The following is an 18784-nucleotide window of genomic DNA, read 5'->3' on the forward strand; positions in this document are numbered from 1 at the left end:
TGTTATATTGAATAACAGTGGTGATAGTGGACAGCCTTGCCTTGTTTCTGATCTTAGAGGGAAGGTTTTTAGTTTTTCACCATTCAGTGTAATGCTGGCAGAGGGTTTGTCACATATGGCCGTTATTATGTTAAGGTACTTTCCTTCTATACTGATTTGGTTAAGTGTTTTGATCATAAATGGATGCTGTATCTTGTTGAAGGCTTTTTCTACATCTGTCGATACGATCATATGATTCTTATTTTTTAATTTGTTTATGTGGTGTAGCATATTAATTGATTTGCATATGTTGAACCTGTGCCCCTGGGATGAAGCCCACTTGATCGTGGTGTATACTCTTTTTAATATATTGCTGTATTTGGTTTGCTAGTATCTTATTTAGGATTTTTGCATCTATGTTCATGAGAGATATTGGTCTGTAGTTTTCTTTTTTTGTGTTATCTTTACCAGTTTTTGGTATCAGGGTAATATTGGCCTCATAAAATGATTTGGGAAGTATTGCCTCCTCTTCGATTTTTTGGAAGAGTTTGGGGAGAATAGGTGACAGTCCAGTTGTTAAAAATGAGCAAAAGGTCTGAACTGGCACTTCACTAAAGAAGATATATAGATGGCAAGTAAGCACAAGAAAAATATTTAACATTACTAATTATGAAGGAAACGCAGATTAAAACCTCAATGATACACCATTGCACACTCACTGAAATGGCTAAAACTAAAAAAATTAACATACCAAGTATTGGTAAAGATGTAGAGGAACTGAAATTCATAAACAGCTGGTAGGAATATAAAATGATACGATACCTTTGTGAAACAGTTTGGTAGTTTTTTTAGAAAATAAACATGCATGTGTCGTACCACCTAGCCGTTTCACTTCTAGATATTTATTACCCAAGATAAACAAAGAAATATACACAAATATTCATAGCAGCTTTGTTTGTAATAGCCCAAAACTGGAAACCCACGTTTTAATTAACTGGTGAATGATAAATTGTGATATAGCCATACAATGGAATACCATTCAGCAATAAAGAGGAATGAGCTATTGATAGGCGCAGCAAAGTGAACGACTCACAAAATAATTATGCTGAGTGAAAAAAAAACAGACAGAAAAGAAAACATTGTGTGTGATTCCATTTATATAAAATCCTAGAAAATGCAGGCTAATCTATAGTGGCAGAAAACAGATCATTAGTTGCCTAGGGTACTGAAGGAGGAAAGGACGGATTATAGTGATATATGAGGAAACTTTGGGAAGCCTGTTGACTTTACATGTACTATACTCATCAAAAAGACATACATATGCCAAACTCATCAAACTTTACATTAAAATAAATATGCAGTATTTTTATGTCAGTTTAATGCTGTAGAAAAAGTAAAATGGCAAATAACATTAAACTGTATAGATTTGATTTTAGAAAGTATTGTTTTAATAGAAATCTAGATTTGCCGTTACAAGAAAATATTTACTTAAGTAATATTTTCATTGTAAAAGGCTAACTTTCAATAACTTTGTAACTAAAAGTATGTATTATCTTGGCTTTCAGTCAAGGCCTTTCCTGGTTATCTTTTCCTCAAATCACCTCACTAAATTATTTAAGAAAGATTAAGTATTGGAAGGAACCTTTAGTCTTGTAATATGGAAGTATTTACCCTATCATTCAACGGTAATGTTTGCAGTACTAAGAAGAGAATATTTGGAGAAGAAAGAATTTTCACACCTTTATCTTAGCAGTGTTTTCTTTGTGTCTGAATCATGGTGGGTGGCAGCTTACTGGTGGCTTAAATTTGGCTGCTGCCCATGAGGAGCTTATAGTCTAAATATGAAAAGGAAAAGGAAAGTACAATATATACAAGAGGTATTTCTAGTGATTGTGGATGGGTGGCCCTTACAGTTAGGAGTATAGTAGCTGTTGGAAGACATCTTAAGGAAGAAGCTAGAAGAAAGGCAAAAAGAATGTATGACATGCAAAGAATGAATGGGAATGAACAGAGATAAATGAGATGATTTTCATTAGATGAGGCAAATTGGGGTAGACATGGAAATAGAGAATAAGCGAGTTTTGAATTAGATACATTAAACACTAGGGAGCCAGTGAAGGGATTTGAGAATAGCAGTGACCTAGTCAGAGTGACAGATGACACGGATTTTTTTTTTTTACTGTGGCATTTAAAATTCTTTATACAAGAAATAGGAAGCAAAATCTGCAAAGATGAAAGTTTTAATAGTTAAAGGATTATCATACAAACCTTAAACAAAAAGGTAGCATAGTAGTAAGTATGATTTAGGAAAGAAAGATTTAAGTAATGAAAGCAATTTAAATGGGATCGATAGGGGTGAAAAGTCAAAGACAACATGATTTTATGCATGGAAAACTAAGGAAATAACCAAAGTAGAGTGATAAAACAAAGATCATGAATAGTAAAGTGTCACTTCCCTTTCTTTTAACGATCCCTCAAACATCCAAGTTCTTACCCCTCTTTGCTAAGATAACATTTACAAATACAAACATAATCAGATACTGGTAGTGGAAAACTGGGAATAATTTTAAATATCCCCAAATAAGAGATTATTTATATAAATATGGCATATGCATAAAATGGGGGAAAGGGTAGTTAAGGGAAGATATATTCTTTGTAATTCAAAGCGTATTTTCTCTTGAGTGATTGTCAGATACAGGGGCTGAATTCCAGGAGAATGTTACAGCATCACTGTTGCTAGTTCAGCCCGCCCTCTCCCCCCCGCCATTTGCCGCCATCACCCTTTTAATTCTTACTAGAATGTAAACTCCATGAGGCCAGGAGCTTATGGATTTTTGTCTGTTTTGTTGAGTGGTCTGTCCCCAGATCCATGAAGGAGCTTATTTAGGCCCTGGAGGCCCTTAGATGATAATTGGATAAGTTATCCTTGCCTGATTATACTATGATATTTACAAACTTAGTTTGCCTGCTTTTTGTGTTTTCATCTTACCACTAATATTTTATAGCACAGTTACCTAAATTAATAGCATGGCATATACTTACTGTTCCCTTTATAGTGTTTTATATCAGACTTTCTTTTCAACATTTCAGACTTTTAGGAGTATTTTTTCAGCACCTGTTCCATTGAATAAATTTTTAGATGGCATTTTTAAGTGGTAAAATATTTCTAAAGTATAACAACTTTGAAGTTTACAAGATAGTCACCAGAATTATTCATGGTTTCAGTCACAAACAACAGTGACCGATAATGACTTATATGGCAACTTTGTAAACAGTTGACAGCTTATCCAGTTAGCCAACTTTAAGTTACAAAATTCCTGCTCAATTTTGTAAAGTTGAAACATTGACATTACTTAACATTAGGTGGATGAGACTTTAATATCTTTTTTTGGGGTAATATCCCTAATTTGTGTAATTTTGTTTCCATAAAATATTACCATTCTTTACTTTATACACAATAAAAATAATATTGTAAAAGACTACAAAAATGACTTGGGAAAATGATCCACAATATAGTAAATGAAAAAAAAAAGCAAATTACAATGACTAGTGGGTATGAATATATTCTGATAGAGAAGAAACATCACTTTTCCATCTTTTGGCTAATATCCAGTGTGGTAGGGAAGAAACAGACAGTAAAAATAATGAGTTATATAGAACTATTATGTTCACCAAGATGTTAATTACTTGTGGAAAGTGAAATTATGAGTAGATTTTTTTCCTTATATTTTTATATATTTGACAAAAAGTTCTTCAGTATAATCAATTATTTTAAAAAGTAGTCATTAAAAAATGTTTTAATGGTACAGCATAGCACAGCGGTCTGGTTGGAATCATTCTGCTTACTCTTCCTGGACTGTGAGCTCAAATGCTTTACTTTATTCCTTTGTCCCTCCGTTTCCTCATCTGTCAAGTGAATTAAATGAAAAATCCGCATGTAAAACACTTCACATAGTACCTGATTCATACTATGTTACTCTGATCATCCAACAGTAAGGAAATAGTTAAATGAATTATGCTGTATCTACTTGATGGGATACTGTTAATTAGTCATTAAAATGATATTTATTGAAAAGACGTAATGACCTAGATAGTAAGTGAAAAAAATTAGGATACAAAATTGCAGACATAGCATGATTATGAATATATGTAAAACAGTCACTTTTGGGTAGAAAAACTAGATTCATTTAATATTGTCTCTCTGTTCCATTCTAGAATACAGTTGGCCCTTGAACAACACAGGTTTGAGCTGTGCAGGTCCGCTTATACAGGGACTGTTTTCAGTAAATACTTGTTTCAATCCTTGATTGGGAGTCCACAGATATGGAGGGCCCAACTGTGTGCATTAATTTATGCCATTTTATATAGGGGATTTGAGTATCCGCAGATTTTGGTGTCCATGAGAGTCATGGGACCAGTCTCCTGTGGATACTGAGGGTAGTTAAGGTTTGGGGGCGTCAGAAGTTATACGTGCCTCTTCAAGTGCAGGGGGATGGTCAGTACCACAACCACTGCATTGTTCAAGGGTCAACTGTATATATGTATACTTTTTTGTTCTTGTTCATTAATATATCCTGAGCACCTACTAAAATTCCTGGCTTATAAGAGACCTTCAGCAAATATTTGTTGACTGAATGGATGTCTTTCTCTTTTTAGATTTTTGTTTATTTCCTAATTTAATGAGGATGTTAATTAGCATTTATGAAACTCAGCTAAAGTCAAATTAGCATAAATGTGCGGTACTATTTACATTCATCAGATTGGCAAATATGAACAAGTATGATCTTACCACACGTTGATGAGGATGTGATGCAACGAACTTTCAAACATTGCTGCTAAGAGCATAAAGTATACAATCGTTTTGGAAAGCAGCTATATACTAAATATATATTCAATAGCAGTGACTTGAGCTTTTTGATTTGCTGTAAATACACTTTCTATCATGACGTTGTACATAAAATTATGTACATACCTACATAAAAAGAAATTCCATGAAACAGTGGGAAATACACACTGACATTTTCTTTTTTTAAATTCCGAGTATGACTTACTAAAGTAGTTTTACAATTCACTGGGTCACGTCTCAGTTTGAAAAATACTACATGTACACTAAATGTTTAAAATTTTCATTGTAACATTGTAATAATTAAAAATTGCAAATAACTCAAATGGAGAATTAAAAATTGTGTTACATTCATTCAATAAAATATAATACAGCAATAAAAAAATTAAGAGACTAGATCTATATACATTATGTGGGTAAATCCAAAAACCATAATGGTGACCAAAATTAACAAGTTGTAAGATGATAGCTACATGTGAATTTTTTAAAAACATGCCCAAAAAAACCCTTCTGTGGCTGTAAACGTGAGTATAAACATAAAAACTAATGAGGAGGAAAACACCAAATACAGAGTGATAGTTACCTTTAGATAAGGGGGAAGAGAATGAGATCATGAACAGCCATACAGGAAGCAATTCAACTGTAACTACTGATTTTATTTCTCAACAGAAAAATAATCTGATATAAATCTGTCAAAATAAAATATATGTGTTAAGGCTGGATGGCACTACATGGATATTCTCCATCCTTTTCTGTGTGCTTAAAATATTTTATAGTAAAGTTTTAAAATTTTTACAATAAAACACACTTGAAGAAGACTGTTACTTCCCCCCTCTACCACACACCTTACTAGTACAATTCCAGTATGATAAAAATGAACACTATGCTTTCATCTAAAATTTCTATCTTAGACTTTTGTTTCTCTTTCTGTTAACAGTTTTGCTGGGAATTAAACTAACTGGGTTTAATAATCTAATATTTTTTTGTGTGTAATTTGGATTTTATTAAGCTATTTCCTATAGCTTCTGAGAATCGCGTGACTTATTTTTTAATCATATTCATAGACATCAGTCTGGCTAAAGGATGAGAATACTTCTGTAGTTCTCTCTAAAATTATTTGAGTAAAATTATTTTCTTTGGGACTTCACTCTACTCAAAGGCAGGGTGTCAGGCTAGATGTTCCCATTAGGTTTTTCCTAGTTTTAGCATTCTAAGACTGTAACTCTATTTTTCTTGTGTTGGATTATTAGTTCTAAGCGGTGTGTTCTAAACACTTTGACCCTCATAATACCCACCATAATGCAGTTGATTATTATGTGTTAAAAGAATGGTCAGTACAACTTTGAATCTCATGGTACATTTTCTACAGGTGCCTCTGTTTGTCTTGTGTTGGTTAATAACATGGCCCTTTCTTCCTGTTTAGTGACTTAGAATCTAGAAGAGAAGTAAAAAAAGAAGAAGGTGAAGCTTTTGCACGAGAACATGGACTTATCTTCATGGAAACTTCCGCTAAGACTGCTTCCAATGTAGAAGAGGTAAATAAGAGAACCTTTTCAATGTTTATCATCTTTTTACTTAATAGAATTATTTTTTATACCTTAATATTCATTTATTGGTGTATCTTCCATAACCTTTTTAATCACTGATCATCTTTGAATACCATAAAGTAGGAAAGTTCCTTCTGTTCGAATGCCTTGTAACATTCATTTTATATCAGACTCAAATTATATTCTGAGCCTTCTCTTGAAACCAAAATGCTTTAACACATTTTCGTATGTATTTTCCTTGAGTCTTTTTTATGTTGCATGAGAGGAAAAGGACCCTAATGAAAATTGAAATGTTTAGTCTAGAGATTAAACATTTGTAGCTATTTGTAGCCACTTCTGCTTAAATAGGGAAAGTATTACATTATTGCTGTGTAACATTATACAGAGCATGGGAATTCTGCCACCTTTAGTACATAAAATTTGCAGTATCTCAGTTATTTTCATCGATTAACTTGAACTAATGGAAATTTTCTGAACACATTGGTTTTTTTTTTTGTGCTATATTTGTTTAGATATGGTATTTATATGCTGTACATAGATGAGTAAGCACTTAATCCTCTCCAAGGTAAATGTGTTGCTACATTTTATAAAACGCAGAAATGAAGCTTAAAATAAGTAGTTTGCCCAGAGTAATGCTGTAGTGACACCATCTAGAATGGTAAGAATCTTAAGAGCAGCTACAGAAAGGGATTCTAGAAAACAAATGATTGAAGAATCTCATTGTTCTAAGGAAAGCAGAAGATGAGGTTGTAGGCAGCAACTAGCCTAGCACTGTGCCTTTGGCATAGTAGACAGTGAGTAAATATTTATGAAGAATGGTACTTGGAGTTTTTCTTATTACCCGCTTGAACCCAGAAATTGAGTACAGTAATTGAACAGCACTGGTGTTTTTACTGAAGAATTTTTTCTTAGGTAAGGTGGTATACTTATCTGTACTAGTTGAGGTGCTCTCGGATTGTCCTTAATGCATTTCCTGTAGGCATCAACTAATGTTTTAACTGTTGTAGCCAGTAATTACTTGATAACGTGCAAGAGTAATGTTCCATTCCACACAGCATACCCAGAGAGAAATATGTTGCGTCCCTTTGTTCAACTTAAAATAGACATGTAAGCCAAAGGACTCCTTATTAGAGGTGTTGTATTTGAAACCATAAGGGCCAACATGTTGTGGGAGGTTTCAGGATATCTGAAACATATCCTTACTGATTATTAACAGTGGATTTTTTGGCTGATTTTGAGAATCATAAAGCAAAAATTGTTTGCATTTTAATAAAGAACCATGCTTTGTAGTCAGATGACAAGGCGTCAACTATTGGAAAGTAATCATAGATTTCTAGTTCTGTCTCTAATGCCTTTGTGTTCATTTATGGTATTAGGAAGCATTTATTTGTAAGTAGCAAATTAATGTCATTTGGCTGAACATTTAAATGAAATACCAATATCTCCCACTTTTCAAAAGTTCACTTTAGGCCACTTTGCCTTTACATTAATACCTATTTTCACTAGCCAAAGAAATCCAAAGAGGATTCTCGCTTTTACCAAAAAAAAAAAAAAAAGCTGTTAATACTAGTACAGGCCTTTGGTTTAGTGGCGTAACGTCTACTTTCAGAAAGCAGAGGATACTCTTTGCTCTCCACCATTTCTTCTTAGGAAAGGTTTCACAGGAACACGCTACTTTCAGATATTGAGGGAAACCTGTTTATTCCATTAACATTTTGTCATCACTTATTATAACCATTCTGTATCCATGATTAATAATAAAAGTAATCATTTAAATTTGATCTGGGCATGAATATCCGATACTTATGAGAGAACAGCACTTTATTTAATCATGGAAATGTGTCTCTCAGAAGCCAAGGATTTAAGGAATAATCTTTTTAAATTCTATTTTTAAAGGATTCATAGACAGGTATAACATAATGTAATCATCCATGAGATTTTACCTAAAAACCAAAACTGTTTCATGATAAACTATTTTAAGAAGGTGGAAGACCACTTTAAGATCTAAAAAGGGTGAACTGAATCTTGAATCTCTTTACACAACTTAGGAACTGATTGAACATGGAAATAATAACCAAAGTACTTATGCATCTGAGAAGATGGAATAGACTTAACTCTTACCTATTCCTCCTGCTAAGTACAACTAAAACTGTAAACATTGTTTATAAAACAATTACAAGATTCCAAAAAGTAGAGAGAAGTTGGCTGACCAGCTAGAGACCTTGGGACCTGAGGAACGACACAGCAGAGATTTCCCTCGGTTTTCTTTTTGCCTCATATCTCACATTGAGTGCTAGAGAAACTGACAGGTGTGAGGTTGAGAGAGAAGCTTACTCTCTAGCCAAAGAACCAGGCAAGGTGCAGCTTCGCAAGACAGAAATCTTTCAGAAAACCAGCATTGTACTACAGCCAAATGTTGCAGAAAAAAATCTGGGCACTGCTTCCACCCTTAGCTGGCTGTAATGAGGTTCTTCCACACTCATCTTTTCTGATACCAGGAGCAGTATCAGAGGAAGCCACTAAAGCATAGGTTTAAACAAGATCCAGAGTCTTATAAAACTATCCAAAATGTCCAGGTTTCAATAAAAAGTCATTCTTCATACCTAGAACCAGGAAGATCTCAAGCCGAATGGGGGGCGGGGGGAAGATAGTCAATAAATAGATAACAAGAGCAAGATGACAGAGATGTTAAATTTTCTGACAAAGATTTTTTAGGCACCCATCATTAAAATGCCTCAACAAACAATTAGGAGCATTCTTGAAAGTGAAAAATAGTTTCAGTAAAAGAAAACAAGATAAAAAGAACCAGATAGAAATTTTAGAACTGGATAGTACTGTAACCGAAATAAACTCAGTGGATGGGATCAGCAGCAGAATGAAGGGGACAGAAGAAAGAAATAGTGAAGTGGATGATAAAATTATAGAAAGTACTTAGCCTAAACTATGAGAGAAAATAGTTGAAAAAATATTAACAGTTCCTGAGGGACCTATGGGACAATAATAAAATGTGTCTAACATCGTGTTACCAGAATCCTAGAAAGAGAGAAGATAGAAGATGATTGTGAGAAAGTACTTAACAAAATAATGACTGAAAACTTCCCAAATATGGCAGAAGATTCAAGAAGCTAAACCAACTCCAAACAGGTTAAACCCAAATAAATTCATGCCAAGACATACTTCTGTCCAGAGTCAATCTCTCAAAGCTAAAGACAAAGAACAAAATTGTGAAACAATAACTTACTAAGTCAAATGACAGCAAAATTCTCATCAGAAACCGTGGAGGCCAGAAGGATATAGCCCAATATCTTTCAAGAGCTGAAAGAGAACTTTCAGCCCAGAATGCTAGAACCAGCAAAAATATCTTTCAGGAATAAAAGGAAATCAAGATATTCTCAAATAAAAGAAAACTAAATATTTATTGATAGCAGATCTATCAAAAAAGAATGGCTAAAGGCAGTTATCTACCAGAAATGAAATGATCAAAGAATCTTACAGAGGAAGGAACCCTGTTAACCAAAAGTTTGGATAATTATGATAGACTTTTTTCTTAAGATTTTTGAGTTTGTAAATTATGTTTGACAATTTAAGCAAAATTGTAATATCTGATGTTTTTCTCAGTGCACATACAGGAAATACTATAAAGCGTGGAGGAGAAAGGGACATCAAGGGAGGTACGCTTTCTGCACCTCACCTAACTGAGTACAATGACAACTCTAGAAGACTGTGACAAGTTGTGTGTGTGTGTGTGTGTGTGTGTGTGTGTGTATATAAAAAATGCAATCTCTGGAGCAACTACTAAATATACAAAGAGATACACTAAAAAATAATAGATAAATCAACATAGAATTCTAAAAAAAAGTTCTATTAACTCTCAAATAGGCAGGGGAAAAACAAAAAACAGCAAACAAAAATAAAATGGCAGACTTAAGACCTTATGTAGCAGTAATTCCATGAAATGTAAATGATTTAACTATGCCAATCAAAAGAGAGATTGGCAGAGAAGATTAGAAAACAACACAGCTATATGGTGTCCACAAGAAACTTAATTCAAATATAACAGTACAGACAAGTTGGAAATAAAATGATGGAAAAAGATATACAAACATGAATCAAAAGAAAGTAGGAGCGACACTATTAATAACATGTAAAGTAGACTTAAGAGCAAAGAAAATTGCCAAGGACAGTGGGACGTCATATAATAATGTAAGGAGAATCTACCAGGAAGGCATATCAATCCTAAATTTGTTTACACCAAAGAATAGAGTGCAAGATATGTGAAGCAAAACCAATAGAAGCAATGGAATTACAGTAGGTAAAGGAATTTAACTAGAAATCAAAGACAAGTCTCCAACTGTGATTGTGGATTTGTATATTTCTCCTTTCAGTTCTGTTGGTACCAGTTATCAATAATAGGTAATTGGAAAAATCTCCAGAGACTTGGAAATTAGACAGTATACTTCTAAATAATGTGTGTCAACTCTCAAAAGAAATTTAAAATACATTGAATGAATGAAAATGAAAATACAACATATTAGATTTTGTAGGAAACAGGTAATGCAGAGAGGGAAATTTATAGCATTAAATGCATACATTAGAAAAAAGGAAAAGTCTCAAATCAGTAATCTTAGCTCACACCTCAGTACCCAAAGCAAAATAAATCCAAAGCAAATAGAAGGAAATAATAAAGGTAAGAGCAGAAGTCAGTGAACTTGAAAACAAGAAAACAAAGGGAAAATCAAGAAAAGAAGCTATTTTTTTTTTTAATTAGTAAACTTGACAAATTTCTGGCAACTGACAAGCAAAGAGAGAAGGCATAAATGACCGATATCAGGAACAGAACAAGATATAACTACAGATCCTACAGGCATCAAAGGAATAATACATAAATATGATAAATTTGATGAAATAGACAAGAAAACAAACTCAACAAACTACTACATCTTACCTACTATGAAACAGATAGTTGAATAGCCCTATAACTATTAAGGAAATTGAATTCATAATTTTAAAATTTCCATAAAAGAAATCTCTAGGTCCAGACTATTTCAGTGGAGAATTCTACCAAACATTTAAAGAAAACACGAATTCTGTGTCATCTTTTCCAGAAAGTAGAAGAGATGAAATGTTTCCTTATTTATTTTATAAAGCTAATACTATTCTGATACCAAAACCAAAGAAAGTACAAAAAAAGTACAGACTGATAACTTTTATTAATATATAAGGAAAAATCCTCAACGAATATCAGCAAATAGATTTCAACAATAGATGACATCACATACATATACATAAAATATCTACATCATGGCCAAATGGAATTTATTCCAGGGATGCAAGGCTGGTTCAATATTCAAAAACCAATCAGTAAAATCCACCATTTTAATAGGGTAAAGGAAAAAAAGAACACACATTCTAGGAGTCAGTGCAGAAAAAGCATTTGACAAAATGCAACACCCACACATTTTTTAAAACTCTCAATAAAATATAAAGGAATTGTGGAGAACTTCTCAGCTTGTTGAAGAGCATCAAAAAAAAAAAAAATACGGCTGACCTTATATTTAATGGTGAAAGGCATAATGCTTTACACCTTAGATCAGGAACAAGGCAGGAATGTCTGCTCTCACCATTATTCAACATATTGGTAGAAGTCCTAGCCAGTCCAATAAAGCAAGTAAAGGAGATAAAGGCACACAGCTCAAGAAGGAAGAAATAAAACTGTTTCTGTTAGTGTGTGATATGATTTGTCTTTGTAGGAAATCCCAAGGAATTTACACACACATGCGTGTACACACACACAACTAGAGATGAGAAGTGAGTTCAGCAAGGTTACAGGATACAAGACAGGTATAAAAAAATCTATATTTCCTTATACTAGCGATGAACATCAAAATATAAAATACAGTACCATCTGTAGTCACAGAAAAAGAAAATGAAATAACTAGGTATAAATCTAAAAATGACATGCACAGGGCATGTATGCCGAAAACTACAAAACTGCTGAAAACTGAAAAATTAAGATCTAAATAAATGGATAAATGTGCTATGTTCATTGTTTGGAATACATAATCTAGTAAAGATGTCACTTCTTTACAAATAGATACACCGGTTTAACCCAATTACTAATAAAATCCCAGTAAGATTTTTTTATAGATATCTGACTATTCATATAAAATATATATGGAAAGACAGAGGAACTAGAACAAATAAATCAATTTTGAAAAAGAATAAAGTATGAATCACTATTCAGTTTCAAGTCTTGTGTCATCAGTCTACAAGACTGTGATACTAGTAAAAGAATAAATACGTCAGTGGAACAGAATAGGAATCCATAAATATACCCACACAAATACGCCCAATCAGTTTTTAACAAAGGTACAAAAACAGCTCATGGAGGAAGATAACTGTTTCTATGAACGGTGCTCTAACAATTGGCTATCCATAGGCAAAAAAAATGAACCTAAATATTACACCTTATACAAAAACTAACTCAAAATGGATCATGGAGTTAAATGTAAAACTTTATCTTTTAGGGGGAAGAAAATGAGAAAATCTTAAGGATCTGGCACTAGGCTTGCTTGTCACTAAAAGCATGATCCATAAAAGGAAAATTTGATAAATGAGTCTATAAAACCTTTTGAATGATCCTGATAAGAGGATAGAAGGACAGTCTGCAGACTAGGAGAAAATACTTGCAAACCAAGTAGTCAACTGAGAAATCTCAAAACTAAAATAAAGAAGAAGAAATCAGAAAATAGGCAAAAGATATGAGCAGGAATTTTATTGGAACAGATATATAAATGTCAGATAAGTACTTAAAAAGATATTTAGCACCACTGGCCATTAGAGAAATGCACATTATGATCCCCAAGAGATATCACTACACAACTATCAGAATGGCTAAAATGAAAAATAGTGACAACAAATACTGACAAGAATGTAGAGAAACTAGATCACTCATACATTGCTGATTAGAATATAAAATGATATAGACACTTGGGAAAACATTTTGGCGGTTTATTTCAAAACTAGACATGCAGCTATTGTAGGACCTAGCAGTTGCACCCCTGGGCATGTATCCCGGAGAAATGAAGACTTATGCTGAAACCCATACAGAGATTTTTTTGTTCTAGCAGCTTTATTCATAACAGTCAAGTACATCCACACTATGGAATACTACTCAGCAGTAAAAAGGAATGAACTACATCAACAATCTGGATGAATCTCCAGAAAACTATGCTTTGTGAACAAAAGATTACATACCATATGATTCTATTTAGATGACTTTCTTGAAATGACATATGCCTGCATATGAATCTGTAATTATCTCAAAAATTTGATCAAATACCATAATAATAACCACATACAAACTAATTAAATATACCCTATTCTTTAAGATCATAATGGCAATCTAAACAAATTAAAATTAAGGATTAAGAAGCCTCACAATTATATTATAATAAAATAGTAATATGAAAATAACGTAATATAATTATAAGAGCTTAAATTATATTTTTTGAATTCATGAACATAGAATTTCTTTTTTAAATTATTGTTATCTTTTAAGTATGGCTTTTTCATGCGTCTCTCACATTTCTGAACAGAGCAAACTTTTACACACCAACCAGGTCCCTCCATGCTAAAGGTTATGTGTTTAGCATATACCTAATAAATAATAGTTCCTGTTGAGATTTTTATTATGCATAGACTTTCTCAATAAAATTTCTCAGATGTAGCTGAAGATAAAATTATATAAATATTCATTTAAAGAAAAGAAGACAGCTAGGCTATATGGAATAAGAAAGACCTGGTTGGAGAAAGACCTGTAAATGAGTTTTACATTTAGCAAACTAAGAGAAAAACTCCAAAAATGGGCTAAATAGTAGATGTTTTAAATTTTAATATATAAGCTAATATTTTTAAAAAATGAGTTCATTCATGACCCCATGCAAACCACAATACCATTATTATACCTAACAAACTTAGCAATAATTCCTTAATATCTGATATCAAGTCTGAATAGCGTTCTTTTTATTTTATTCAATTAATGTTGGAGAACAAATACTTAGTTGCTTTGGGATTGAGGAAGACAAACAAAAGGTATATGTTTTTACTTCAGGAAGTGGGAAGAAGAAGAACTAAGCCAACATTTTTTAGCATCTGCTTTGCGATAGGCACTCAACCACAGTTTCTGTGGTTGGAGAGCTAAGGCCTCAATGAAAATCGTACAGCTCATAAAATTAGAATATATTACCTCTGGGATTTTAACAAGAGTTAGCCTGCTAGACTTAGATCCCAAGAGGAATCATGACGAAATATAAGAGATAAATATGTTAGTTTTACAGAGTTCAGAGATTCTTAATTAATTAAGTTACTTAGACTTGGGGTTGCAAGAAATAGGAATTAATTTCAGGGAAATTTGATCTAAGTGCTTTATGTTTTTGCTTTCTAAGGACTTGGATTTGCCTAATTTTGCCACCTTCCATGGGAAAGGCAGTTTACACAGTGGGTAGAAACTCAGATCATGGTTTCAGACTTACTGCCTGAATGTGGAGGATCTTCCTGTAGGAGAGCTGATCATGTGAGGAGTTAAAAGAGTAAGGGAGGTATCCTGATGGCCCATCCTAGCCATCCACCGAAAATGGCGGTTGCTGTTTAGGAAGCTCACGGAAGTCGTTTGTCCTCTTTGTGTAATCTATTGAAAATTACTCAATTCCTAGCCAGTCTTTGGCTCTCAGGTGTAAAGAAGTTGAGGAACCCCTGTATTAAAAAAAAAAGTTCTTAAAAGCCATTTTCTAAATTACTTAAAGATAATTATGTCAAAAGAATGATTTATACAAATGTCAATGTCCTGGTTATGAACCATCTGGCTAAAGGTTCTTTTAGAAATTTAAAACTACATCATTATTCTTTCAGGTTAAATCTTACTGGTACACTGATGACTACTTTCTGTTTAGAACTAAACTTCTTTCCTTTGCTGTTGTCTATGTTTATAGACAGATCCAGTTACTGTAATGCAAGTAGAGACCATGAAGTTTACCTTGTGCTTTTCCCTGTAAGAGACTGGATAATGTGCAGCATACGATAACACCATTTTACCAGCATTAGTTGAGTTGTTAGAATAGATTTACTTTTAATCTGCTGATCTGCTGATTTACTCAGCTTAACGATTTCATCCATGAAGGATCTGCGAGAGGGAAAAGGGTCAAAGTGGTGTTAAGAGAAAAATGCACAGGATGGCTCCCCACAATGTCCGGTCCAAAATGTCAGTAGTATCTAGGTTGAGAAACACTGAGCTAGAATGAGAGGATACAGTTAAAATCAATGAAGTACAGAACCAACAGCTCAGCATAATACATGAATCTTCTTTATTCATGTAGTAGTAGGTGGGATGGTATATGATTTTGACCTTAAAAATGTTTCATTTCAATGAACAACCTCGGGGAGAGAGTGAAGTCTGGAAAGTACTGTTAAGAAGTGTCACCACTTCTATTTTATGAGCTTTCTGACCTGTGAATTTTTCAGTGAGTATCCTCAACTATTGCAGCATCTTCCTGATGATATTGCCACCTAGATCCAAGTTCATTAAATTCCTGAACCACAGGACCTCCTCCTTGTTCCACTTCAGGCACCTGCTCACTCCATCACGCAGCACCGCTCTACCTATAATATCTCGAGCTTTATATTTTTCATTAGCTATAACCTCAGATGTGCCAGCCATCTTGCTGTTACCTAAACATATGCTGCCGATCTTCAGCTGGGGTCTTAGGTTAAAAATGGCACCCAAAACTCTACTTACAAATTCTGGGGTTTTTAAAAAATTATTTTCTAAAGAGCATAAAAATAAAATGATACCCTAGTCTGGCTAAGCTAGGTTTTACTTAAAGAAGTAAGAATTTAAGACAAGGTCTGCTATTCAGTAGGTAGAGATATAATTTGATATTTATAAAATCACATATAACACTAATACCACACATATATATGCACACAAACATTTATTATATACACATAAACAGAAAGCTTTCTTCATATAAAACTCCTGTTAGCAGACTAATGTGGCACATAAGCATTATGTTTAAGTACATTTGTTTTCCAGCTGTAACTTACAAGTTATAATAGAGGAATTCATTTCTTCTGTGAAATGGATTTTAATCAGTTTTATACAACTTGGGATGGCTCCAAATATGCTATTATCATTTATCCTTTTTGTTATTCACTGAGGAAATACATCTATAAATGTGATAATAGAAGTGCACCCCAGAGTTCATTCCCTAAATGTCAGTGAAATCAGAAAGCCAATTTCAACCAAAATATTCTTGTCTACGTGGTATTCCCAGAGTAATAGGACACCAGAACTCATCCTTTATGTGTTCAACTGTCATTACTACTGATTTTTTAAACATAATATTTGATGCTATACACATATTTGAGTGCATAGCATGTAAATGGAAAAATCCATATGTTGCTTATCATTTATTCAAGTAATATGTTGAATGTGCAGAGCATTTATAGGGTCATTACATTTTACATAAGGACAGTGAGGTTTAGGCTCTTTGACAAAAAAGAAAAAATATGTATATGTGTATATGTGTGTGTGTGTGTGTGTGTGTGTGTGTGTGTGTGTGTATACATACACACATTATATATATATATATATATTTGACCTCTATTTTATTAAAGATTTTGCTGGTAAGGAAATAAGAATTGACTATGTGACCAGCAGTAATATTTTTGAATATCAGTTTTGACTTCCATTTTCAACTGAGACTTGAAGGTCATTGAGGACACCAAGATGTAGTGTCTGCCTGGTGACTGCCCTGGCTCCCCATCAGATTCACACCTCAACTGGCACCCTCTGGCAGTTCATTCCAGGACCATAACTTTGTTCAGTGTCCCATTCTGCAGGGTTCCAAGAAGATATGACCCCTGTGGTCTGTTCTGTGACAAGCTGAGGAATTCGTATGAAGATTACAAGGAGCCCTTCCTCCTGTCACGGGAATCCAGTGATCTCGATTGTACACATGTGGTATCAGCATTTAGAAGAATATCTCATAAACGGAAATTTTCTTTCAGAAGTATTTTCAAATGATTAAAACATGCCAAGTACCTGACATAATGATTCCGTCGTATATTTGCATGGTACATTGTCAAGGTTCCTTCACATACATCATCCCCATTTTCCCTGGAGGACTCAGACCCAGGGGTTTCAGTTCACCGTCCATTCCCCTTCATGTTGTACTACTCAGTGGGGAATAGCAGTACGAAAGATTGTCCTTATTCTCCTTATCCTCCTTTGAGGAATGTTAATTAAAATGATCACTTCTACAGAGGGTCCCCCTGGTCAAACGAGTTGAGGAGGAGGAGCTGGACTGTATCCACCTTTTAGAAAACCAGAATTCACAGTAGTCTATCAGTTTCTGAGAAACCAGTGTTCAGAAAATTGTTGACTTTTATTTAACCCCAAGGTTTCCAAGTGTGATTTAGTCATTTCGCAGAAAAAAATGGAATTATGGGTGAGGGATGCACATGAGGGGTTGGTGTCACTTTTATTTTGCTTATTCTTCTAATTCACAGTAACATATAGGTTGCAGTGGGAAGTGTGGAAACTACTTTTTTTTAAGCTCAGAATGTATTGTAAAAAAAATTGGGTTTTTTTTCCAAATCAGTTGTATGTACAAGCAGTGCTTCTCAAACAGTAATGCGCATTCAGCTCACCTAGGAATCCTGTGCAGACCCTGATTCAGTAGGTTGGGGCGTGGCCTGAAAGTCTGCACGTGGAACCTGCTCTCAGTGATGACACGGCTGCCCCGTGCCTCACTCTGTGCAGAGGCTGAGAAGACTCGCAGAGTGCGTTCCTTTTCCACCTCCTCAGAGGCGTTATTCCTTCAGACCTCATCATCTCCATCTTCTCTTTTTCTACTGATTCTTGACTCTGAGCATATAATTATGTAGTCACATTTCAGCCATCTTAAAATAAAAATCTGTCGTTCCCAATTCTCCCTGGATACGGTCTCTTTTACCTTCTAGCAAGATCCATCTCCATTTCCTCATTCTTTTTCACACCTCAATTCACCGTCTGACTTCCTCCACCATGGCCAACATCACCTTGCACCTCCTCATTGCCCCACGTAGCAAATGCTTCTCTGTTCTTCCCTTAGGCAGCCGCCCCTTGGGAGTATTCCTTACTTTTGACTGCTCTTCCATGAACTTTCTTTTTCCTTAGCTCCATGATACCGTTTAGTCTTCATTCTTGCTGCCTCTCTAGCCTTCCAGCCTCCCTTAGCAACTCTTCCATGTTGAAATGTCACCTAAATCAGTGACATCAGACACCCTTCTGAAGGGTAGGCTTTGTGTGCAGCTCAGCGCTGATCGCTTCTGCCTGGACAGCTCTGCATGAGCGGCTTTCGGACCCTTCCGGTTC

The 18784-nt window shown here is 34.3% G+C and overlaps 1 protein-coding gene across 1 annotated transcript in view; it reads left to right on the plus strand.

Moving 5' to 3' along the window:
- RAB2A (RAB2A, member RAS oncogene family) overlaps positions 1-18784 on the plus strand; it is a 53759-nt gene that overhangs the window by 21536 nt on the left and 13439 nt on the right. Inside the window, exon 5 of the mRNA XM_006923988.3 lies at positions 6246-6357. Within this exon, the coding sequence (XP_006924050.1) occupies positions 6246-6357 (112 nt within the window). The remainder of the gene's footprint in view (positions 1-6245; positions 6358-18784) is intronic.

This window comes from Pteropus alecto, unplaced genomic scaffold, assembly GCF_000325575.1.
Source record: "Pteropus alecto unplaced genomic scaffold, ASM32557v1 scaffold87, whole genome shotgun sequence".
In the NCBI taxonomy this organism is placed as follows: domain Eukaryota; kingdom Metazoa; phylum Chordata; class Mammalia; order Chiroptera; family Pteropodidae; genus Pteropus; species Pteropus alecto.